The sequence below is a fragment of the Sebastes umbrosus genome, chromosome 15 (genome assembly GCF_015220745.1).
Source record: "Sebastes umbrosus isolate fSebUmb1 chromosome 15, fSebUmb1.pri, whole genome shotgun sequence".
Taxonomy (NCBI): domain Eukaryota; kingdom Metazoa; phylum Chordata; class Actinopteri; order Perciformes; family Sebastidae; genus Sebastes; species Sebastes umbrosus.
In genome coordinates this window covers 1,988,104-2,012,614 of record NC_051283.1, presented here as the reverse complement: position 1 = coordinate 2,012,614, position 24,511 = coordinate 1,988,104, and the positions used below count along the sequence as shown (strand labels likewise).

The window sequence follows — 24,511 nt, the reverse complement described above, 5'->3', positions numbered from 1 at the left end:
TAAATGACGCTCCAAACTCACACTACATTTTGGCGAGGAAAAACTGGCATGGCAATTTTCACAGGGGGTCTCTTGACCTCTGACCTCCAGATATGTGAATGTAAATGGGCTCTATGGGTACCCACGAGTCTCCCCTTTACAGACATGCCCACTTTATGATAATCACATGCAGTTTGAGGCAGTATAAATGTGTTATTTTTGCCTATTCTAAAATGGTGTATTTCTGATGTGTTCTTTATACTATGACAGATTTCCTAAAAGTAAATTTTAAAAAATCACAATATATTGTCTTGCTTAAAGTATCACAATATTTTGAATCGTTACCCCTGTATCATGATCCGTATCGTGTCGCCAGATACTTGCCAATACACAGCCCTAGCCAGCAGCTAGTGCTGCTAGCTACCATCATTGCTTGCAAGGTTGGCGACGCTGGGCTCGGTTTTACATTGGGCTACTTTTTAAAAATCTTGTGTACTCTTGCTAGTTTCTCAACATTTACCGACCCTTAACTTTAATGGCGTCTTCCTCAGCTGAGCTGTAACGTTAGCTAGCTCAGTGGTGCTAGCTAGCAGTATCAGTTAGCTATAAACTATAAACACAAGCCTCTCATCCATGAGATGCACGCTTCCTTCTGCATGTTGATACCGAAAGAAAGAAAATAGCTCCAACATGAAACTGCTCACAACGAGGTCTGTTGGTTATCTTATGTAACCGGGCCATTTTTTGGCTCTTTGTGCACCACAACCCGAGTGCCATTTATTTCCATTATATTGGAGAGGAGGCAGACATCGGCAACACTCAGCAACTCACACCAAAACAAACTAGATTGATAAATAGCACTACAGGTAAGAGGACAACTATGGGTTTTTGATTTTGGGGTGAACTGTCCCTTTTAGCCTTCAAAAACACAAATGAAATGTGAAGACCCTGTTGGCCAAAAACATCATCATCAAATACAACCCCAAGGACGTTTTGGCTTTGTTTTATTTCGTAGGATTATGAAAGTTGTTTAAAACCAACCGGAGCTCCAGGGATTTGAATGGCTCCCCCCCAACAGTCTGTGTTTATCACTATGCAGCATTTTACAGCGGTTGTTGACAGTTTTCAGCAGCACTTACTGGATGGCCCATCACTACCACTGCTACAGTATGTGTGTCCACTCCATCATTATCCACTGGGTAATGAGATCCAGCGTCTGACTGCAGGACACTGGGGATACTAATACTAATGCCACATTAGCTGTCTGTCTCGTGTTTGTGTCTTTGCTCATGTTTGTGTCACTTTTCCTACCCTGTCACTGTCTTAACCTCCATCTTACCATCATCCACTGGCAGTATTAAAAAGCTCTGTCCTAACATCCACAGGCATTCATGTCCCCTGCATCTTTTTCGCTTACACAACTAATTCTGAGCTCAAATACACAATTGAAATTGAACTGTTTATTAGAACCAGTTTTCAGAACATATAAATGGTATCCACTCATACATTACATACTAGTTATCAATACATGTTGTTTCACTCTTACTCTGTTTCTTTCTCCTTGTGTTCCTGTGCTCCGTGTCTACCGGATTAATTGTAGTTCTTCCTCGGAAACCAGGTAAAGTGCCGCTGCCGCTGATGTAATCGGACGTGTGAAATCTGCTTCCTGTATTCCCCACCAATGGAGCGCTGTCCTTTTCGGCTTTCAGTATATTTTTGTTGCTGTAATTAGGTATTAAAGGTCCCATATTGTAAAAAGTGAGATTTTCATGTCTTTTATATTATAAAGAAGGTTTAAGTGATATATATATATTGTGAGTTGTAAGTATCAGAACGCTCAATCCACAGAGAAATACTCACAGCCCGTATTCAGAAATTGTGCGTTTGAAACAAGCCGTTAGGATTTCTGTCCATTTGTGATGTCACCAATATACAATACATAGACAATTTCACAGTTTTAAACATAAACATTCTAGATGTGTCCCAGTTTATTTCCTGTTGCAATGTATGTGAATAAAATCAGCTGACAGGAAGTAAACATGGGCCCAATACAATTCTGTTGCAATGTGCTAAAACGGAGCGTTTCAGACAGAGGGTAAATACAGGTATATTCAGGTAGACAGTACGAGGAAAATAAAGTGTTTCTTTTAACATTCCAGCATGTAAACATGTTCTAGTAGAAACACAAAATACAAGTATGAACCTGAAAATTAGCACAATATGGGACCTTTAAAAAATTATTCTAAAAAAGAAAAGAGGAAGCACTCCATTGTGGCTTTGCAACGTGTTAAGCAGGTTTCACCGTCCAGTTCTGTTCCTGCTGTGATTTGTTTGGTGCTGAGCGTGACAAATTGCACAATGTGAAGCCGGCGACAGTGACAAGGCTGAAGTGGTGATTAGTGGTTAGGTGATATATACGTATAGTGCGCTGTGGACTGAAGCTGGGAAGTAAATCAAGCTGCTTGGAGAGAGATCCAGAAAATTCCCTCTGTGCTGGTATTGCTGTGGAGTTCTGCTTTGCTCGGCGGTGATCAAACTTCTAGACTGAATAGAAAAGTACCAGTGATTTGTACTGTAGATGATGATGCTAATATTTGGGTGGCTGGGTCAACCGGGCTGACAATCATCAGATTGACTTCTTTTAGTTCTGTCAGTGCATGTTTTTTTCTGTCATTGCATGGAGTAGAACAGAGGGTCTGTTCAGATTTGGGCTGCTTGGTGTGATGTTGTGATTCAATTCAAACTCATCCATCAATTATTGTTTTACTTACTGGTATTTTTTTCTTTTTCTGATTCACTCACTCTCTTTTCTCGTTTCATCCTCCTTCGTCCTCTTCTTTTCTTTTCTGTTTTCTACTCTGTTCTCTTATCTCTTGCCCTTTTTTCTCTTCGCCCTTCCTCCTTTTATTTTTGATCTCCTCAGTTCGGTGACTCTCAGCAGCTGCGTCTGGTGAGGATCCTGCGCAGCACGGTGATGGTGAGAGTCGGAGGTGGTTGGATGGCTCTGGATGAGTTCCTGGTCAAAAATGATCCATGCAGAGGTGAGTGATGTTTACTCTCTCTCTCTCTCTCTCTCTCTCTCTCTCTCTCTCTCTCTCTTTCTCACACACACAACCTTGAATCATCTCTCTATCAAACGCACACAGACACACACACACACACACACACACAAACATAATTTTCTTTCTCCTTCTCTGTCTCACTCTCTTTAGTTCACATGCATTTACTAGAGTCCGACTGATAATGTTTTTTTGTGGCAGATTTTCGTTTTTTTTAAAAAATAATAAAACATTTTTTGAAAATCATCTCTTAAATTTGGTTAATTTATGAATTTGTGACAGTTGAAAATAAGCTCGTCAGAAACACTTAACAACAAGGGTTGAACCTGAATAGCCGATTTTATCTAAGGAGCCTGATTCCATTGAAAATCTCACAGTTGAATCATCGCACTGATGGGGAAATGTGGTTATGAAACAACAGATCATTCCATTCAGGCTATATGGGGGTGCTGAATGTCAGATTTTACATAGAATTTCTTGGTTTCTCCCAATAAATCATGATATATATTGCCTGATTTGGTATAAATATCAGCCTATTGATGGTATAGGCCATATTTATATAGCACCTTATTCCTCCGACCACTCAAAGAACTTTACACTACATGTCAGCATTCACCCGTTCACACACACATTCATACACTGATGGCAGAGGCTGCCATGCAAAGAGCCAACCTGTCCATCAGGATCTAATCTAAATACTCATTCACACACCGATGGCTCAGCCTTCAGGAGCAATTTGGGGTTCAGTATCTTGCCCAAGAACACTTTGACATGTGGACCGGAGGAGCCGGAGATCAAACCACCGACCTTCCGATTGGTGGGCGACCCGCTCTACCTAGGCAAGACTTGACCAATCAGATTTGATAATGTAAATTCTTAGTTGGAACCATAATAAATTATACAGAACAATGATAAATATGAAGTAGTGCATGGTTGAAGTTGCAGTTGCAGTTGAAGTTGAAACTTATTGATTATTAAAGTAACCTGTCACTAATGACTGAATCATATTTGAATCATTGATTAAAGGTCCCATATCATGCTCATTGTCAGGTTTCATACCTGCATTATGTGTTTCTACTGGAACATGTTTACGTGCTGTAATGTTCAAAAATAAATATATATTTTCCTCATACTGTCTGCCTGAATATGCCCGTACTTACCCTCTGTCTGAAACGCTCCGTTTTAGTGCATTTCAACAGAATTGCAACGGAATTGCAACGGAATTGCGTTGCTAGGCAACAGTTTGGGTCCATGTTTTCTTCCTGTCAGCTGATGTCATTAACATATACTGCAACCGGATATAAACTGAGACACATTAAGAATAAATATTGTAGATTTGTGACATCACAAATGGACAGAAATCTTGACGGCTTGTTTCAAACGCACAATTTCTGAATACGGGCTGTACGTATTTCCTCGTATATTGAACGTTTCAATACTTTCACAGTATTTATATAGCACTTAAACCTGCTTTATACTATAACAGACATGACAATCTCACTTTTTACAATATGGGACCTTTAATATATGCATCATTTACCAGTTCTCTTTATATCCTTATCTTTGACATTTTTTATTCTGCAATTTCGTCTTACTCCTCAGCCATCATGTACACCAATACTGAACCATTTTAATTGAAATGTATGGGGTACTATTCTGGAAGGTGAATATTGGTCGGGCTCTGGCACTCACACAAACACACTCTCACTCTACTCTTTACAAACACACATCCAAAGGTGCGTCCTGCACTGAGCTCTTGACACATTGACATCGCTGAGCTGAAGGAAAACACACAGAGGAAACTGACGTCTGTCGAGTTGTCTGTCGGCAGGTGATGCAGTGAAACGCTGCCCCGTCTCACTTCTCTCTCTCCAGTGTTTTCCGTCTACATTTCGGTGTCTTTGTTTCTCTCTCTGAGCTCGTCCTCGAGGAGTTCATCATCTTATTTCTGTATACACACGGCCGATTCTCTCTCTCCTCGGCCTCTGTCCTGTCTTGTTTATTTCATCTCAACTCTTTTAAATAAAACAGTAGTATTGCATGGTGCATGATCCTCAGTTCTCTCCCTCTTCCTCTTCCTCCCCCTCTCTCTCTCTCTCTCTTCTTCCCTCCCTCTCTTCCTTTATCTCTTTCCCCAGTGCAACACCCAGGACTTAAGATTCTCCGCTCCGATTCCAGTAGCTCCATCTCATCTCGTATAGGTTGGACTTCTCCTCTATCTCTTAACGCTTTCACTCTCTACTCCTAACTGCCTGTCTTTCCTCCACCCCGTCTGTTTTTGGTAACTTTCTTTTTACTGTCTCTCCTGGACTCTTCTTCTCTTTTCTTCCTCTGTGTTTTTTTTTCTTGTTCTCTCCTCCATATCTTCATCTTTTTCTTCTTCTTTGGTTTGTTGGTTTGGCCTTGTTGTGGTGCCTTGCTTACTGTGATCACCTGACTAATGTTATGTTTCCCCACTGTTCTTGCTCTTCCTGTCTCCTGACCCCCCCCCCTCCTCTCCTGGCTTTTGCTCTTCATGCCAAGCTCTGATCTCCTCACCTGTTTTTTAAAACACACTTTCCAGGGGTCACTGACACTCGTCCAGACCCCCGTTGGTTGGCTGTGTGTGTTTATGGCCTGTGTGAGTGTGTCGATGAAGGACTCCAAAAGCAGTGCCCGTGTGTGCGCATTTGTGTGTTTCCAAGAAGTGATATCTGTGTGTGTGTGTGTGTGTGTATGTGTGTGTGGGAGACTTTCTTCATCCCACCGTGAGCATGCTGTTATTTCACATTGTCTCTTGTGTCTCTTAGTGACTGTCACTCCTGGCTATTTCTGCTGCCGAGGTATCTACACTTCCTCTCTCTCTCTGCTCCTCTGTCACTCCATCTCTCTCACTTTTCATCCATCCGTGTCAGTCCGTCCAGCTGTCAATCTCCATCTTTAACCACAGCTGTCCTCTGTGTGTCCATATATATATATATATATATATATATATACTGTATATGTGTGTGTGTGTGTGTACCATTTCTAACTGTGGTCTGGTTTGAGTGTGTGTTCATTGATGTCAGTCTTGTCTGTGTGCCACATGTTTGCGTCACGCTTTCCTCACTCACAGCAAAGCAGGGTTTGGCCAACCCCCTGGTCTTGATTATTTTTTTAAAAATACTTTTTTATTATGAATTCAAGACGAAGAATTTTACAATAAAAGAAACACAGATCGAGATGCTCGGCAGAAAAGAAGACATAACACTTGTGTTTTCATGTTAAAATGAACACTGCTTACATGGATCTTCTTTTTTCTAGCGTAAAAAAAAGTTGTGTGTAAGACCTGGGCGTGGCCAGCCTGGGTTTCTAATAATGCTGGCTTCCAACGTGGCTCCTTTTAAATGTGATGGTGATGGCTGGTTGGTGGGAGACACAATTACAGGGTGCACCTGGCTGGCTGGCGTTGAGGGGGGACGTAATTGCAGGGTGCACCCGTTTAATTGACCGGCCTTGCTGTTCGGTTGCTAAGGACGATGGCCGTGAGGCTAGGAGTTGCACTGCTGCTACGGCTAGCTGCAGCCTTCTTCTTTCTCCCTCTTTCTCTTCTCTTTTTGGACTCTTTTACTTTATTTTTTTACTCTTTTCATTTTGTTTCTCTTCCATCCTTTCGCTCTCTCTCTCTCTCTCTCTCTCTCTCTCTCTCTCTCTCTCTTTGTGGCTTGTTGTTGTCTGCTGGGGCTGCTGCACTACTTTCTGTACGAGAATGCTGCTGAGTGTCTTTTGAAGGAGGGAGAAACCCCGAGTGTCTGGGCTCCCTCCCGCTAAGCATAAACCAGGCATGACCTCCACGCATATTTAGACACATGCTGTGTACACGCAGCAGAGCTGAGATGCTCCTCCGCAGCGAGACGAGACAAATGAATTGAAATGGGAGACCTTGTTGAAAAAACAAGAGAAGAGAGGCTGTGCTTTTTTGCTCCCACCACCCTCAGATGTTTGAAACAAATACACAACGAAAGTGCATTTTTTTTTTTACAAAACTGGAGACACTTGCCATCGCTTAAAGGAATGGTTCAACATTTTAGGGAAATCCGCTTATAGAGAGCCGTCATGCAGGCTTACTACCGTTCCACCAGCTTCTGTGCCTCAATCTCTCATTTAGCATTTCCTTCGTTGGTCTAAACATGTTCATGGAGTTTATTTTCCATATTCTAAGACAAACTGGCTACAGTATCAGACATTAAAACCCTGACTTTAACAAAGTAAACAACAATTGCTTAATGAGAACAGAAAAAAACTCACATGAAAGTGTACCAACGCTGGTACTTACACCTTACCTTACACGGCAGAAAAAAGGGGATCATGCAAGAATTGCTGGATCACATCACACGAAAATCCATCTTGTCAGGCTTCAACTAGGGATGTCCATAATTAACCGTTTAACCGTTAACCGACATTAAGCATTTTAACCGATTAACGCTATCGGTTAAAACGGTTAAAAGAAATGTTAATATTTAACTCAAAAGCTGAGCGGCTCAGACGAGCGGCTCGTCTCTTTAAGGAAAAAAGCTGGTCCACCTTAACAGCCCACCTTAAGAGGCGGAGCCGGAGTTGCAGGATACAGGAAGTTGGCTCTGGTCTCTGGCTCACTTGAGCGGAGCGGAGGAGTTGTAGTTTAGTAGCATTTATTCACCGACAAATAAACTGTACACACACTGCTACATCTACGTTCACAGCTAGAACGCCACCAACAACCTCACACTCACCGCCAACACACACACACGGTCTGTTGGAAACTCGCTAAAGTTACACAGACTACGTGTGGCGGCGGCGAGCACGAAGCCTCCGGCAATGCTAGAGCTGCTAACGTAGCACAAACACACACACTGTTTGTTGGAAACTCGCTAAAGTTATGCCGGGCAGACACACAGCTGACAACCTGCTAAACTAAACTAAATGTGCGGTGGAGACTTTTACTGAGCTGGGGACTCCTGTCCACCAATATCTGTTGTGCTCCTGCAGCTGGTACGAGGCACAAATCTTGTCGGTTAACGGTTAATAATCGGTTAACGAGGGTCGGTTATCGGTAAAGCAAATTTTCAAAATGAGCATCCCTAAGTTCAAGTAATTTGTTTGTGGCCGGACCAATCAGCAACCTGTGAGGAGCTACTGGCAGCTACATGCATGGTATAGGCGTGTGTATGACATAGCACGGAGAGCCAACTGTTGGTTCTAAACAACAACGGCGGCTCCTGAAGAGGTTAGCGTAGATGCTGCAGTAGCATCAGTTCCATCAGAACTGGAGAGTATTTCTACATTGAAAGAAGAGCAAAGAACAGCACTGAAGGCTTTTCTCGATGGATAAGATGTTTTCGCTCTTCTCCCGACTGGCTTCGGCAAGAGTTTGATTGACCCACCCGCCGAGTATTTTTTGATAGTGCCTGCCCTTTTCCAAACAGTTTCCAATGACGGCTTCTCAGATGGTTCTGTGTCACGTTAACTTACGCCTTCGTAACTTTGTTTCGTAGATTTCCTTAAAACTCACCAACGCTTTCTTCTAAAGTATTTTTGGCTGGACTGCAGAGGGCCAGCCCTACAAAACGCAAAAGTCTGTCACTGAGTGACAATGAAACCAGATTCAACTGTGGCATCATCGCCTATTTCTCACTTAAAATGTTTCAGAAGTAGATTTTGGTGGATTGTTTAGATGGAATAACAGAAAGTTTACGAGCAGGCCGCCATGTTGTTTCCTGTTTGAAACAGCAAGCAGAAAACCGGGGACCAATCAGGTGCATTCCACGAGAGGGTGCGTCACCGCTTGAACGGCCAACTGAGTGGAGCAGCGTGTCTCCTAGTGTCCTTGCCGGACCTGGTGGACATGTACTGCTGGATTTAACATTATAGACATGACCACTGACTATTTGTGGAACAATTTAGCCGCAAATTCGTAGACTGATCGTACACGGTCCAGACATATACTCAAGAAATACAGTATATCAAGTCAACGATATTAGATAATTTAAAAAATATATATATCCTCCTTATCTAGACATACGAAGTGAGTCACACGTTGAGAAAGGTTCAGTTTAAAGGATAGATCTTTAGTCGAATGAAGTTTTCTTACTTCTGGAACAAAATCCAGACGTTCTGCTTTCACTTGGGCTCTCTTTCTTGGCCAGCCGCAGTGACTACCTGATAGTGAACTTTAATTCTCAAATTAGTCTTTTTTCCATAATGTTGAACTATTCCTTTAAAGATATAATCAGCACTCTGTTAGCAGCTTCTCTGCAGTGCAGAAAATGTTTTCACTGGCGATGAACAAGGAAATCTGTGAAGTGAGAACGCTGAGCTGTGGAGTCGGTTGATGAATTTGTCTGCGGCAGTGACGGCGTGTCTCCAAAATGTGCCCACAAATGTGGGCGACTCGTTGACTTTCGCTGCGTATCGAATTGATTAATTTACTCCTCCTTTTGCACTCAAACCAAACACACTCACTCACCTCTCCCCTTAAAAACAACTCAACCAAAGTGCACTTACGACTCCCTGAACCCCTCAACCCCGCCCCTCCAAACACCTGCCCTGCTCACGCGCACTCTCAAATGAAACATGCACGGACTCTGAAGTCTGCAGCCAAGGAAGCACCGACTCTCTCCCCCTCACTCTGCTCGCTGCCTCTGCCGCCCCCCCCCCTGCTGGAGGAACACTGTGAGCCAACAAAAAACCAACCAACTCATTTGTCTTTTCTGTCTTGTTTCTCTTCAGCTCGCGGTCGCACCAACCTGGAGCTGAGAGAGAAGTTCATCCTTCCTGAAGGAGCGTCTCAGGGTCTGGCCGCCTTCCGCTCCCGAGGTCGACGCTCCAAACCGGGCTCCCGCAACGCCTCGCCCACCCGCTCCTCCTCCTCGGCCTCCCATAGCGGCGCCTCCCTCCCCTCTGCTCCCTCCACCCCCGCCACACCGACAGCCTCCGCATCATCCAGGGTGAGAGTCTGATTTCAACACGTTTTAGAGTTTAGAGTTCTAGTTTTATTGACCTATAAAAGGATTCAGATGTCTTAAATCCAGTTATTTTAGGTTTTCTTTTTTCTTAGTTTCTCTGCTTCATGTCCACTCATTACATTACATTAATGACGGACAAGTGATAGTAGTACTGCATGAATCATAGCAGTTTAACAAAACACAACCAAACTTCACTATATTTAATAAGATAAAGGATGAATAACTTGGGTTTGAAATTCATCTTGAAAACAAAAATCTAAAATTTGGACTTGCAGATACCTCGTGTTCACACGGAGATAAAACACATAAGCCAACAACAGGGTTAAAGGCAGAAAATTCTCATTTTCTTTTTTAATATTTAACACTGAGACAAAAGCTAACTTGAACAATCTTGTATCCATTTATCTAATTCATCATTCAGTCACATTAAAGGGGGAACTCCACCGATTTTGCACATCAGACGCTTTTTTAGGGAGTACTATTGCATATGTGAATACAAAGTGTGCATAGCTGACAGCAATAGGACACATCTTTAAAGTTCCCTTATTATAAAAAAGTGAGATTTTCATGTTTTTTTATGATAAAGCAGGCTTCAGTCCTATATAAATACTGTGAAAGAATCGAAACGCTCAATCCACAGGAAAATACACACAGCCCATATTCAGAAACTCTGTAACCCTTTACTCAGATTTAAACGTAAACCTTCTAAATGTGTCCCAGTTTATTCCTGGTTTCAGTGTATGCGAATGTCATCAGCTGACAGGAAGTACACATGGACCCAAGCTGTTGCCTAGCAACGCAATTCTGTTGCCATTTCGTCGCAATTCTGTCGAAATGCACTAAAACAGAGCGTTTCAGACAGAGGGTAAATACAGGCATATTCAGGCAGACAGTATGAGGAAAATAAAGTTTTTTTTTTAACATTACAGCATGTAAACATGTTCTAGTAGAAACACAAAATACAAGTATGATCCCGAAAATGAGCACAATATGGGACCTTTAACTAAATAGCGAGACGAAGCACCACATCTGTCAAGCTTAAAAAGTATGGTAGCATACACACCTAAACGGCTGTAATGCAGGGTTTACGCTTGACTTTTTGAGGCCAATATGGCCGTTAAGATTCCAGAATTCCGGCCATATAGAACAACTACCAGAAATATGTTTTAAATAGCCTTATAATAGCCTTCATTTGACATAACTTGAAAAAAAGTTAAACGAAGAAGCGGTCTAAAAAATAAAATAATAGTCTTGTCGGTCTGAATTCCATGTTTGTCAAATTAAAAATAGTGCCGTGTGGCTTGTAGGGTTGCCGAATATTTTGAGGCTTCATTCTAACATTGACATTTAAATTATTAATTATTGATACCTTACCAAAACATTGCGTGCAGTAGTCCACCTTCTGTTCCCCTTTCTCTACTTCTCTCACACAGCGGCGCTCCTCATCTCTGCAATTGTCTCAGGCCGAAGTCCAAATTCAAAATGTATTTAAAAAAGATAGATGTAATCATTTCTGCTATATTGGTTGCAGTTTAGCCTTTCAAAAACTTCAAAAACAACTTAAAGGTAGGGTGGGTGATCTTGAGAAACTAGTACACTAGATTTTTAAAAAAACCGAGCCCCGTGTTGTCAACTCTTTTCCAATGACAGTAGCTAGCAGTTAGCATTAGATGCTAACTAGCAACACTGACAGCCCTTCAGGCCTCCCTCCAAAGCCACTCCCACACTATTATCATTACGAACACTTTTGTTAGCACTCACAGCTGTCAAGCTAGCAGCTCGTAGAAGACTGGTGACGCGCAATGAGTGCACGGGCAGAGTGCGTGCAGGTAGACAGGTAGGTAGCCCGTCCAATAATTTCATTTGGGCCGAATGAAATGATTGGACGAACTTATTACAGTCCTGTGACAGCCTCAGATACCAGATTTTTTTCTCTTTTTTTGTCATAGTATTTGATTTATTGATTGCTGTCAGGATGTAATGAGAATTTCAACTAATATAACAAAAACTGTTTCTAAAATCTTTACTAACCATACCTTTAAATCAAATTTTCACTGTGGTCAAAAAACATCATAAAGTATGACAACAGACCTTCAAAGGTTCATTGAAAAACTTTAATAGAAGCTTTGATTGTAAAAAAAAAAGTTAAATAATAAAAAATAAAAAATAAATGACATTCGTTTATCCATTTACAGAGCCAGGGCTGTGTATGAACACCAGCTTTTTTTTTGCCACAGCGGAGGCATGTAAACGTGTAAGAAGTTACAAACAGTCCCTTTAAATGTCAAATAGAAACTTGGTCATTATCAGGGCAAACACTCCTAACTCGTTGTTACCAGGCAACCAGACTATGTGTAGTCATTAGTGTTGTTGTCATCTGATGTTAGTGATGTTTTTCATTTGTCAGCATTGTTTGTCCTCTGATTACTGTGTAAAAGCACTACTGTCAGTGTGTTTACTGTCAGTGTTCACTTTGTGTATGAGAGCGAGATCGACTGTGTGTATGTGTGTTTTTATGGGTTTATGTTACTCATTGTTCAGTTGTTGTCATCCTCCTGTTGTTGTTGTTGTTGTTGTTGTTGTTGTTGTTGTTGTTGTTGTTGTCAAAAATCACCACATCCTTAACTGTGAAATTTTATTTTTTTGTTCTTGTTTCTTTGTTTTGTCTTCCATCTTTTTGCCTTCTCCCCTCATTCCTGTCATTCCTACCAACCTGCCTTCAAAAATGTCCTCCCTGCATTGTTGGGTTCTTTGGTAAAAAAAAAATATTGAAAATCAAATCATCTGCTCTTACACAAAAATACACTGCGCTGCACTTCCTCGCTATCCAACCGCTCCTTCCCTTCCCTCCAAAACTCCCTCCCTCCTTCATTCGCTTCTCTCTTTCGCTGCTTTGCTCTCCTTCTCCTCCACCCTTCCTTCCTTCCGTCCTTCCTTGCTCCCTTCCCTTCCTCCCTTCAGTCCTCTCATACTCACTCGCGTGACTATGCCAAGCCCTGGCTGACACACAGTAAAACTCCAACGCCAACCAAGTGCCACTGCTGCCCAGATCACCTCGGTCACAGCCACACCACTCCTGGGCATGAGGTAACACACTCACCCCACCCACCCACCCACCCACCCACCTCCCTGTCCCACCCAACCCCACCCCACTGAACGCGCTAATGCACTAACGCACGCCCCCCGGGTGCTCCCACACCACCATGTGCTGCTGTGATGTGAAAACTTTGAACCTGCAGTTCCAGTGGTTTTCATGTTTGAATTAAAGTCTTCTCCTTAAAATGTTCTGATCTTTGAGAATAAACATGATGTGGTCGAGCAAAAACCTGAAAGATGACACTTTGAAGATGGAAGGTTTTAAATGTACAAGGACATTATATCAAAGGGAGTATTAATGACATTATTGGTGAAGTTTAATGTGAAGAAAAGCAGTTTAAACACTAATATAATGATCAGTTAAGAAACAAAATGTGAAAAATTTGACTTTTGTCGCCCGGTCTTATCACCTGTTAAATGTAGAGTTGAAACAATTAGTGGTTGAATTGATTAGTTGAATGGCAAAAAAATCATTTGCCAACAATTTTATTTTTATAAACAATTCATCTTTTAAAACAGCTATAATTAATATTTTTTATAATAACGCTGTATCAAATTACAATGTGAAAGTGGTTATGAACCTACAGAGAATTATCACTTCTCAATTGATTTGCTGCTCGTCTTTGTCTTATGTCAGAGTATGTCTGAATATGTTTGTGTTTAAAGTAGGGCTGTAATAAATATTTAATCACGATTAATCGCATATTTTTTATCTGTTCAAAATGTACCTTAAAGGGAGATTTGTCAAGTATTTAATACTCTTATCAACATGGGAGTGGACAAATATGCTGCTTTATGCAAATGTGGGTATATATTTATTATTGTATATCAATTAACAACACAAAACAATGATAGATATTGTCCAGAAACCCTCACAGGTACTGCATTTAGCATACAAAATATGCTCCAATCATAACAAGGCAAACTGCAGCCCAACAGGCAACAACAGCTGTCAGTGTGTCAGTGTGCTGACTTGACTATGACTTGCCCCAAACTGCATGTGATTATCATAAAGTGGGCATGTCTGTAAAGGGGAGACTCGTGGGTACCCATAAAACCCATTTACATTCACTGATCTGGAGGTCAGAGGTCAAGGGAGCCCTTTGAAAATGGCCATGACAGTTTTTCCTCACAAAATTTAGTGTAAGTTTGGAGCATTATTTAGCCTCATTCCCGACAAGCCAGTATGACATGGTTGGTACCGATGGATTCGTAAGTTTTCTAGTATCATATGAGACAGCCCTAGTTTAAAGCAAACAAAATGATGATGTCACCCTGAGAAACTTTAGGAAACTGTAACAAGCATTTTTCACTATTTTATATAATAAATGATTAATCGAGAAAACAATCAGCAGATTAATCAATAATAAAAATAATCAGTATCTGCGGCCCGAGTTCAATGATTTACTCCTCTTTCATATAGAAAATGAATAACACAAACCCAGTGATATTCATCATTTGTAGACGTTAGTAAGTCTTTGTTTGTATAGTTTTTATTTGTTGTTAGATACTTGTTGTGTCCATGTGTTTGTGACGTGCTGTTTGATTGTTTTGGAGTAATATGATGATGTAGTGTTTGTAGAGTCCGTGTCTAATGTGATGCACATCAGTCATGTGACCTCCAGAGTCAAGTTCTCCACAGCTGATGTTTTCCTGTGTTCTCCTGCAGGGGGCGACGTCCGGGTCCAAACTAAAGAGGCCGACGTTCCACTCGAGCCGAGGCTCGCTAACCGGAGAGAACGGAGGAACGACGCACTCCAGCAAACCATCGCGAACTGGTGAGACGACGGTCACACTGTCGACTCATTTTATGTTCACTGAACGTCGGTGGAAATTAAAAATGTTTACTTTATGAGCTAATTCTCCATAAAATTAAACAAAATTAAAGCTGCAAGCAGCGATGAACGGGCCCTCGCCCTCGCGGGCACGTCTGGGGAACGCGCACGTCCGAGAACCCGCTGTCGTGCATTCCCGTGAAAGTTGGAAACTGCACGCAACAGTTAGAGTGAATTTTCTGCTTGGAGCGTGTGGCGCTGGAAATGACCTGTTGAGAACATGTGGGGCATCCTTTAAAGCACTTCTATGAGGGTGGCTCAGGAGTGCGTGGCGGCTGCGTTACCTGTTGTTTTTTATTTCGGCGTCCGTGTTAACAGGTTAGAGCAGCCACAATGCCCGCGTGAGACACAAATCAAACGTGCATCTCAGCTGCGTCTCTTCTAGAGAATAGAGGTCTCGCCTATTTTTGACACGTGCTGCGCGTCTCACAGCAACAACAGACAGTGAAGGTGATCTATTGACTGTATATTAACATCATATCAGCTACATTACTACAGTTTCAATGTCTATCTGTAGAATATGTTACGGAGATGAAAAAAAGTAAAGACTTATTTTTAAATCAACACTTCCTGCTTTCATTTCAAAATAAAAGCCCTGAAGCGTTTTTTTCTGTGGACAGAATTCCTTCATTTGTTAACACAAGGCTTTTATTCTGAAATATGTGCCGGACAGTGTTCTAGAACATGCAGTGACTTGGAGAGCTCCATGAATGAATATAGTATGGAGTTTTAATTGTGGATTATTACTATTATTTACAATTACCACACGTTTCTTAACCTTTCTCTGTCCAAAATAAATATAAATGATATTTATAATGAAATGAAATGAAATGGCCATTAAAAGGCAAACTCTATGTAGAAAGAAAGGGCTGACAGCAGCAGCAGAAACGCAGCTGAAATGCAGCTGGTGTGAACGCCCGACACGTGAATCACTCACCACGTCACGCAGCTGCCACGCGCTCCTGACGTTCCTGGTGTGTCCGAGGCTTAAGAGTCTACAGTCATGTTAGCAGCTCTGTGAGGCTGTACTTAATGCTTAGTCCGCGTGCTTATGTGGATGTTTTAGGTATAATGTTTACCATATTCACCATCTTAGATTAGTGCATTAGCATGCTAACATTTGTTAATTAGCGCTAAACACAAAGTACCTCTGAGGTTGATGGGAATGCCACTTGTTTTGCAGGTATTTGATCATAAAACAATGTACTGAACAAATTCTAATTTTGACCAGATGATTGTGCTACTGTAGAATCATCTAACAACTCAAATTTCATGGCAATCCATCCAACAGTTGTCGAGACATTTTACTTAAAACGACAAATATGAACCTCATGGTGTCTGTACAAAATGTACTACTCTATCGAGTAGATGTTGAGATATCTGGTTGTGTGAGATAGCCTCAGGGGTTCACCAAAATCAAGGATAGGATTCATCCTCTGGGGACCATGAATGCCTATTCAAAATCTCATCTGAAATTTGTGGAGATATTTCAGTGTGGACCAACGTGATGGATCAACATTACCACCCATAAAGCCCTGCCGCTAGCGTGGCTAAAAAATGATGCAATAACTTTAAAACCATATGTCTTTCATTAGAAATGAATGCTCTGCTTTGACAAAACCAAGACATACTTTTAAACTCTTTTTGTTCTGTCTTCCTACTAGATCCGAAGCGAGGGGCGTCCACAGCCAGCGGGCCGACTAGCCGAGCCGGCAGCCGGGCGGGCAGCAGAGCCAGCAGCCGCCGCGGCAGCGACGCCTCAGACGGGTCAGAGCTACAGGACAATCGCTCCGTCTGCTCGGACGCCTCGGACACCCCACGACGACCCGGTAGCGGGGCCAAACCCTCCAAGATTCCCACCATCTCCAAAAAGACCCCCAGCCCAAAGACCCTGGGGTCTACGAAGAAATAAGTCCAGCCACAGAGAAACTGGAGCTGAACCATTACTCCTCCGGTTCACAGAGGGTGGACTGCTAACATCGGAGTGCACCAACTCTTCAGTCTGAAGTCCATCCGTAGGGCTTGTGTAGAGTTTGTGCACTATGACTGACATTTTCCAGGGGAAAGAAGGAGATAAGATGAGTGAATCTCCTTCTCACTCTTCCCCCCCGGTCCCATAAACAAACTGAAGACGTGCACAACAGGAGTAGAGTTCTGGTCTGGCAGTACCAGGCCAGAATCTGTGGGGTCGATGCCGACTTTTCCCCTTTAAGAAGCGACCCCATTTTGCCTTCCAGTCTCCTGCTTTGTCTTTCAAAAGTTCCCCACCAGCGTGGAACCAAACACCAACTGACGTGACGTGATGCTGCCTTACTTCTACTCTTCTGTCCCGATCAGACAGAGCTACTGCTTTATACCACACCGACACACACATCTGAACACAGAGGCGGGGTAGGGAGTGGAACACACCACCACCACCACCACCACCACCACGGCTACGAAAACAAAAAAAAAAGCCCAAATGACATTCAGGGAAAAAAAAGAAGAAGAAAAAGAAAGAATTGTGGGTCATTATTTTGGCTTGTGGGTCCAGATGCCTCAATGATGAGTTTAAAAAGAAAATATGCAACGACTGCCATGTCGCTTGGTTGGCGAGAAAAACGGTCACCTCAGCAGATCTGCAAGAAGCAGACACCACGTGTGTGTGAGGAGGCGGGAAACGCTGTCCGACACGCACACACACATACACATGCACCGGCTAACCTCCGACTCGGAGGGTCGGTGGTGGTGACGGTGGTGGTGGTGGTGGTGCTGCTGCAGCTGAGGGCAAACACTCACACACTCAAACACCGCAGAGCAGACTCCTCCCGACCGCTGGAACGTTAAGATCAGCCTTGTGTGTGCATTTCAGCAAAGGGCGGTGTGGTTTTGTCACATGCCGGCGTAACAATCCAACACACAAAAATCACAAACCGGCAATAGAAAGGACTATTTTTATGGTGACACACTCAACTAACAGCACATACTGACAATATACAACATGTGTAACCTAACCCGATGTTCGACAACCAGCATGCACTAATTGTCTCTTCCTCTGCAGTTCCACCTTAATGTCGAAGCTGCGTTGCCCTTAGCAACCCAGCAGCACACACACACACTCTCACACACACACACAGATGGTGGTGTGTATGACGTGTGTCATTGTTACAGGAAACAATAGAGGTCATTGACTTGAGTCACTGTATGCAAAAATTTTAATTTGCGAATGTCATTTTTTGTTTTTCTTCTCGTTGCTTTCTGGTTAATTTATAATCCAGTTGTACTTTTGTTATTTAGCTTGAAAGAAAAATCTATTTATTTTTCAGTTTCATGTCATATCACCTTTCGCGGAGAGTGATTTAATATTATGGTTAAAGAAATTGTGTTTTTTTGTACCAAGGAAAGATGTCCGCTCCGCTCTTTGACATTATTTGTGTGTTTCTACTTCATTGTAACATTACATTACTCACTAGGTCGCTGATTCTGGTGGCAGCCTTGTTTGTTTGTTTGTTTTTTTTTGCTAATGACTACAATTCCCAGACCATGACCAAAGGGGTTTGCCCTTCATGTGTAGAGAGAACTACAAATATGAATGACAGGAGACCTGGGCGGAGCGGACCAATGAGAGCAGGTTTCCTCCCTCATGTCCCTCCCCAGCGTCTCCTCCTCTAGGCTTTTTTTCAAATGCCCGTCATTGACGGGGCCGAGTTGTCTCTGTGTTATCTCAGTGTAAGAGATGAAGTTTATGAAAAACGAATGAAATTACAGTAAGAAAGAAGACATCTTAAGGTGATTTTTATTTATTTATTGTCTCTCTGAGGGAGGGGGGATTCGTGGCGCAGGAGACGAGTCCTCCACCTTTTGATGCTGTGTTACTCTCAGTGTGATGATGAGAACAAGGAGGGGGGGTGTTACTAGGAGTCAGTGGTGTAAAAGTAAAACAAAAAACTAAAATTATAAACAATTTTTTGTTCTGTTTTTGTATTAAAAATATGCTTGCAGTAAAACTCTTGTTTTTGATTTTTTTGTATTATTATTTATGGATCTGTGTGAATATGAATAGTGTGTGAACGTATGTATGCTGTATGTAATTGTGGGTCAGATTAGAGCTGAAATGATTAGTTGAATAATCGATCAGTCAATTGACAGAAAATAACATAAATTATATTTTGATAATTTATTAATTGTTTAAGTAATTCAAGTTAAAGTTCCCAAAACTTCTCAGATGTTAACATGTTGATTTTATTCATCAGCTATGATGATAAGTTGAATTTTTTTTTTTTGTTTTTCAATTTAATCAGACAAAAACAAGCTATTTGAATACATCAACTTGAGCTCTGGGAACTTGTGATTCTCCCAATTTTTGGACAATTTATAAACTAAATGACTAATTGATTAACTGACAAAATCATTGTCTGATAGCTAAGAAGAGAGAATGTGGGCCAAGTATTGTTTGGTCATTTATGTCTAAAGGATTTCTTCATTATTAGAATATATTAAAAAAAGTCTGTTTGATTTGCAGCACAATTTGGCTTTTTAAATAGTAGTGCTGGTGTTAGTAGAGGTAGATGTAACATCTTTAAAAATGTGTGTAGTTCAGTTTTTTTTACATTGTTCATATACATTCTTTAGACATGTTTTATGTCTTGGAGTGAAAACTATTTTCAGCGTGATATGTTTTTTTGTAAGTGTACGTTTGTGTGCATGCATCACTGCTGACATCACTTGTTAATTATCTTTACGTATATATTTATGCATGATTCAATTTTTTATGATTTTAATTAGTTGTATTGTAATTTTTAGTGTTGTATCTACATCATTCTTACATAGGACTTTGTCTTTATGTAGGGCTTATGTGTCATGTGCTTATGTTCATCATTGGGCAGCGGTGGATAAAGGTCAGCCCTTTCTTTCTACATAGAGTTTGCCATTTAATAGCCATTTCATTTCATTATTATTTATATTTATTTTAGACCGAGAAAGTTAAGAAACGTGTGGTAATTTGTAAATAATAGTAATAATCCACAATTAAAACTCCGTACTATATTCATTCATGGACCTCTCCAAGTCACTGCATGTTCTACAACACTGTCTGGCACATATTTCAGAATAAAAGCCTTGTGTTAACAAATGAAGGAATTCTGTCCACAGAAAAAACGCTTGAGGGCTTTTATTTCGAAATGAAAGCAGGAAGTGTTGATTTAAACCCCATACTTTATCAATTCATGGAGCTCTCCAAGTCCCTGCATGTTCCACAGCACTGACTGCTCATATTTCAGAATAAAAGCCTCGCGTTAACAAATGAAGTAATTCTTTCCATAGAAAAAATGCTTGAGGGCTTTTATTTTTAAATGAAAGCAGGAAGTGTAGATTTAAAAATAAGTCTTTACTTTTTTTCATCTCCGTAACATACTGTATTCTGCAGATTAACATCGAAACTGTAGTAATCTTGCTGATATGATGTTAATATACAGTCAATAGATCACCTTCACTGTCTGTTGTTGCTGTGAGACGCGCGCGCCTCTATTCTCTAGATGAGTGTGGCTGCTCTAACCTGTTAACACGGAAGCCAAAATAAAAAACGACAGGTAACGCAGCCGCCACGCGCTCCTGACGTTCCCTGTGTGTGCCAGGCTTAACTGTGTGAAACTGTGTGATCAGGGCGTTCCTGAGCTCCCCCTGAATAAATAAAATGTTAAAAAAAAAATCATTTGTAAAGATGGGAACGAGCTAAATGGATGTAATTTTGTTTACAGCCTGCAGTCCCTCATGCCTGACAGCAGACCACAGACTCAGAGGAAGTGGCCGGACATTTCTAGGTAATTATCCTGTACCAGATAAGAGCACATCCCGTCGGATCTTCACTTAAACACGGGGGAGATGTAATGGTGGTGGTGGTGGTGATGGTTGAAAGTCATTTTAATCATTTGAACGTCTATTTCCCCTCCAGCTCTGTCTCACTGTCCCAGTTTAAGTGTCTGTGTGAGACAGGGAGTATTTGAAAATAACCTTGTCCTGTTTATTTGGTGGTTCCACCGGAGATGATGAGGTCCGAGTCCACCCTCTGCAGCTGTGTGTACACACTCATTTTCTGTCCACTCTCAATCTATCTACGCCCGTCCTCCCTGCAGTCCATCCGTCATCCCAGACTTCCCTCTCTGATGACAGTCCTCGCTCTGTTCCACCACTCAGGAATGTCATTTTTCATTTTCAGTTGGGTTTATATGGTTTCAAAGGCACTCCGCTCCCCTTCCATTCACTCCTCATTAACTCACTCCCTCTCTGTTCTTTCACCTCCTCCTCTTCATCTTCTCTCACTCCACTCGCCATTATCAGACGAAACCTCCTGAAGTTGCAGACGTGCAGAGGAAAGAAAAACAAAAATGGGCAGAGCGTTAATTCCTGGCATTTGGGACTCGCCCTTTCGGCCAGGACAAAATGAACCGCGGTCAGTTTGGTTTGGTCAGTGTTATTCATGCCTTTCAAAGTAACCACAAGTACCAGGCCGCTTTGAAGAACAGAGTACACAAACACGGGCTGGCACAGGGCTGAACCTCACTACTATATTTGAGTCATTTCTTCCCTCCTCCAAGGCCTTTTGCTTTAAACACACGTTAGAGAGTGTGCGTTAGACTCGCTGTAGAGCAAGCTCGGTAAACTAATGAACGGCTCAACAGGAAATGATGTTACACGGTGGAGCACAAGACCTGCCACTTCATAGTAGAAGTGTTCAAAGGTTGCCCCGAGTGTTTAATGGCAGCTTGGGGCAGGACTTACTTTGGCGGTTCTAATTTGCTGTATTGCATTTTGTTTTCGGCACGAGTTTGAGATTTGTAGAACTTTAACCAGGGTGGAAGAAGAGATCAGATCTTTACTCAAGTAAAGTAGTAATACTACAGTGTAGAAATACTTTGTTACAAGTAAAAGTTCTGCATTCAAAACTTTACTTGAGTAAAGTGTATTAGAATTAAAACTACTTAAAATATCATGAGTAAAGGTATTAATTATGCAGAATGGCCCATTTCAGAATCATATATATTAGTTGAATTACAATTACGGATGCATTTATATGTCCACTTTAATGTTGCAGCTGGTAAGAGATAGGCCTATGTACTGCCGCTGCGTCAATCAACATTAATACATTAGGTCTGTAATTAATTTGTTAATTATATTTTGTATTAATCTGATCTGCAAAGTTAGACCTACTAGTTAATAAATGGAGTGAAGTAAAACATTCTATATAAAAATTATAAATGCACTTTAATAAAGAAATAAAGTATATTTCCCCTCTAATAGCTATATATTGGAGTATAAATATAAAGTAGCATAAAATAGGAATACCGAAGTAAAGTAAGTAGCCTTCCTCAGAATAGTAGCCTACAGTAGCTACTACTTGAGTAATGTACTTGAAACGGACTGACACAAGGTAGTAAAAGGTTATCCGACAATAGGCCTGCAGCTACAATAGAACTTCATTCAATAAAGAACTCAAATGGAAATTGAGCGTTTAGCTGGCAAGCTTACGCTGAAAAAGTTAGCAAGTAAATGCTAATTAGAAACTTGGCAGACACTATGCTAATATGGTCAGAATATGATCACAATCTTCATGTGTCTGTTTGGAAATAAGTTTGACTTCATGGTGTCAACTTTAACATTTTGTAGAGTCATTATTTTATTTTTATTTTTGCGCACAATGTAAAAAAATAATTTCTAAGTGGTCTTAGCTTAGCTAGCTATATTTGGTTTATTTTCATGAAGCATGTTAGCTTTAGCGCAGCTGAGGAGTGCTAGCTTTCAGCTAAGCTAAAGTAGCTAGCCACACAGTGCTCTCAGTATAGAGTGGTGCAGGAATGAGCCCTAAAACCCTGAAATGACTTAGCATGTTAGCACAGTTCCCTCGTCTGGAAGTCAATGGGTTTTTAGTTAGATGCTGAAATCAGGTCTGTAGTTAACACAAGCTGAAGAGTTTTAACGTTTGTTCTACCACATACAAATACATCAATAATACCCAACTCGTAAATTTTGAAGCCTTTACGTGTCTTAAAAAAAAGGCCGGTGTTGCTAAACAAGTGGCTGAATGAGACTACTAAATGCCGACTCGATACTCACGTTCAGTGACCGTGGTGTAGTTTGTTTATAGCCTAACGTTAGCTTTTTACTTCTGGTGATTGAATTCACACTTCAAAAATCATAGAAGTGGTGTTCATTAGTGGAGATTATCTTGCTGAACAAACGTATCAGTATCAACGTGTGTATTGCAACAAAGCTGATTTTCTGCAATAATCCAAAACCAAATGGAACAATCTCATTGGCTTTTTGTTGAGGGAACCACGGTCGATGCTAACTTCTTGGCTGGCCAACAAAAATACGTCATCCCTGGAGCCCTCTATTAAGTGTACTAAGATCCCAAAAACTAGGAAAACTAAGGAATTGAAAAATAAAATGAGCTTATGAAAAGTAGGGCTTGCACGGTGGTGCAGTGGTAAGCACTGTCGCCTCACAGCCTAGAGGGTCGCTTGTGGTGCCCTTCTGTGTGGAGGTAGCATGTTCTCCCCCGTGTTAGCGTGGGTTCTCTCCGGGTTCTCTGGCTCCCCTCCGGACAGTCCCAAAGACATGCAGGTTAGATTCATTGTTGACTCTGTCTCTGTGTCAGCCCTGTGATAGTCTGGCGACCTGTCCACGGTTCCCCCCCCCCGAATAGAATAAGCGGTTACAGATAATGAATGCATGAATTAATAATGAAAAGTAAAATATATAAGTTTAAATTTAGGCCTATTTTATCAACTGATTGGTAGTAAATTGAAAAAAAGGAAAACGCTTTTTATTAACTGACTGGAGGTTAAGGGGACTGTTGTAAGAATCAGAAATGTCTTGTTAACAGCAACACCTGTTGCAAGATCTTCCTGACAGCACCGGGCCACCGCTGCGCTCTTATTTAAGCATCAGGAAAAAAACTGTCAAGTTGTTAAGTCAACGATAAGTCAGCGTCCTGTGCTCTCTCTTGTGCTCGCTTCTACATAGACATGAACGAGCATCGCTCAAAACAGTGAGGCGACACACGTCAGCTAAAAGCACAATATCCCTCTATATTTCAGCTGCTTGGCAGTAATGTTAGCTGACCAGACGAAGGTCTCTCCATGAATCAGTGCTGATCCTAGTGTTGGCTTTTCCTGCCTCAGCCTCCCGACCGCGGCCGGAGGGAAAAGGGGAGACACCGGAGTTTTGGTCGGAGACGATAACATTTCTCTCTGCGGAGCCCCGTCACTTCACAAGACACGGGAAACCTCTGTTGGTCTGGATGAGCTGCAGCAGCACAAACGTCCACTGTACATTCACTAGATATTCTCAGAGCTAAACTAACTCTTCTGCAGTGTGGAGTGTGCGCGCATGCACGTGAGAGTGGAGCGAGAACGAGCGCGGTGTGTGAGTGAAGGCAGGCAGAGGAGCAGAGTACAGCAGAGACTCTGGTCCTGGAGACCAAAGCTACGGTCTCCACCGCGTCCTCCAAACGCGGCCAACACTGTTTAACAGACGGGCTTCACTAGATACAACCAAGAGTTTTGGTGCTTCCGTGTAGTTCGTGTGGAGTCTCGTCTGGACA

General features: G+C 41.7%; 1 protein-coding gene and 1 long non-coding RNA gene across 2 annotated transcripts in view; one reads left to right on the top strand and one right to left on the bottom strand.

Moving 5' to 3' along the window:
• Positions 1–18,917, top strand: part of macf1a (microtubule actin crosslinking factor 1a) — a 177,229-nt gene extending 158,312 nt beyond the window's left edge. Inside the window, 8 exon segments of the mRNA XM_037794207.1 lie at positions 1,580–1,597; positions 2,903–3,020; positions 5,177–5,239; positions 5,828–5,860; positions 9,765–9,982; positions 12,962–13,087; positions 14,766–14,874; positions 16,596–18,917. Of these exon segments, the coding sequence (XP_037650135.1) occupies positions 1,580–1,597; positions 2,903–3,020; positions 5,177–5,239; positions 5,828–5,860; positions 9,765–9,982; positions 12,962–13,087; positions 14,766–14,874; positions 16,596–16,843 (933 nt within the window). The 3' untranslated portion in view covers positions 16,844–18,917.
• A 1,891-nt stretch (positions 18,918–20,808) lies between these two features.
• LOC119503583 lies at positions 20,809–23,578 on the bottom strand. Its single transcript, XR_005210345.1, has 2 exons — positions 23,020–23,578; positions 20,809–21,256 (listed from the first exon to the last, which is right to left on the bottom strand). It is a non-coding gene; the product is annotated as an uncharacterized LOC119503583 (long non-coding RNA).
• Positions 23,579–24,511: the final 933 nt, after the last annotated feature.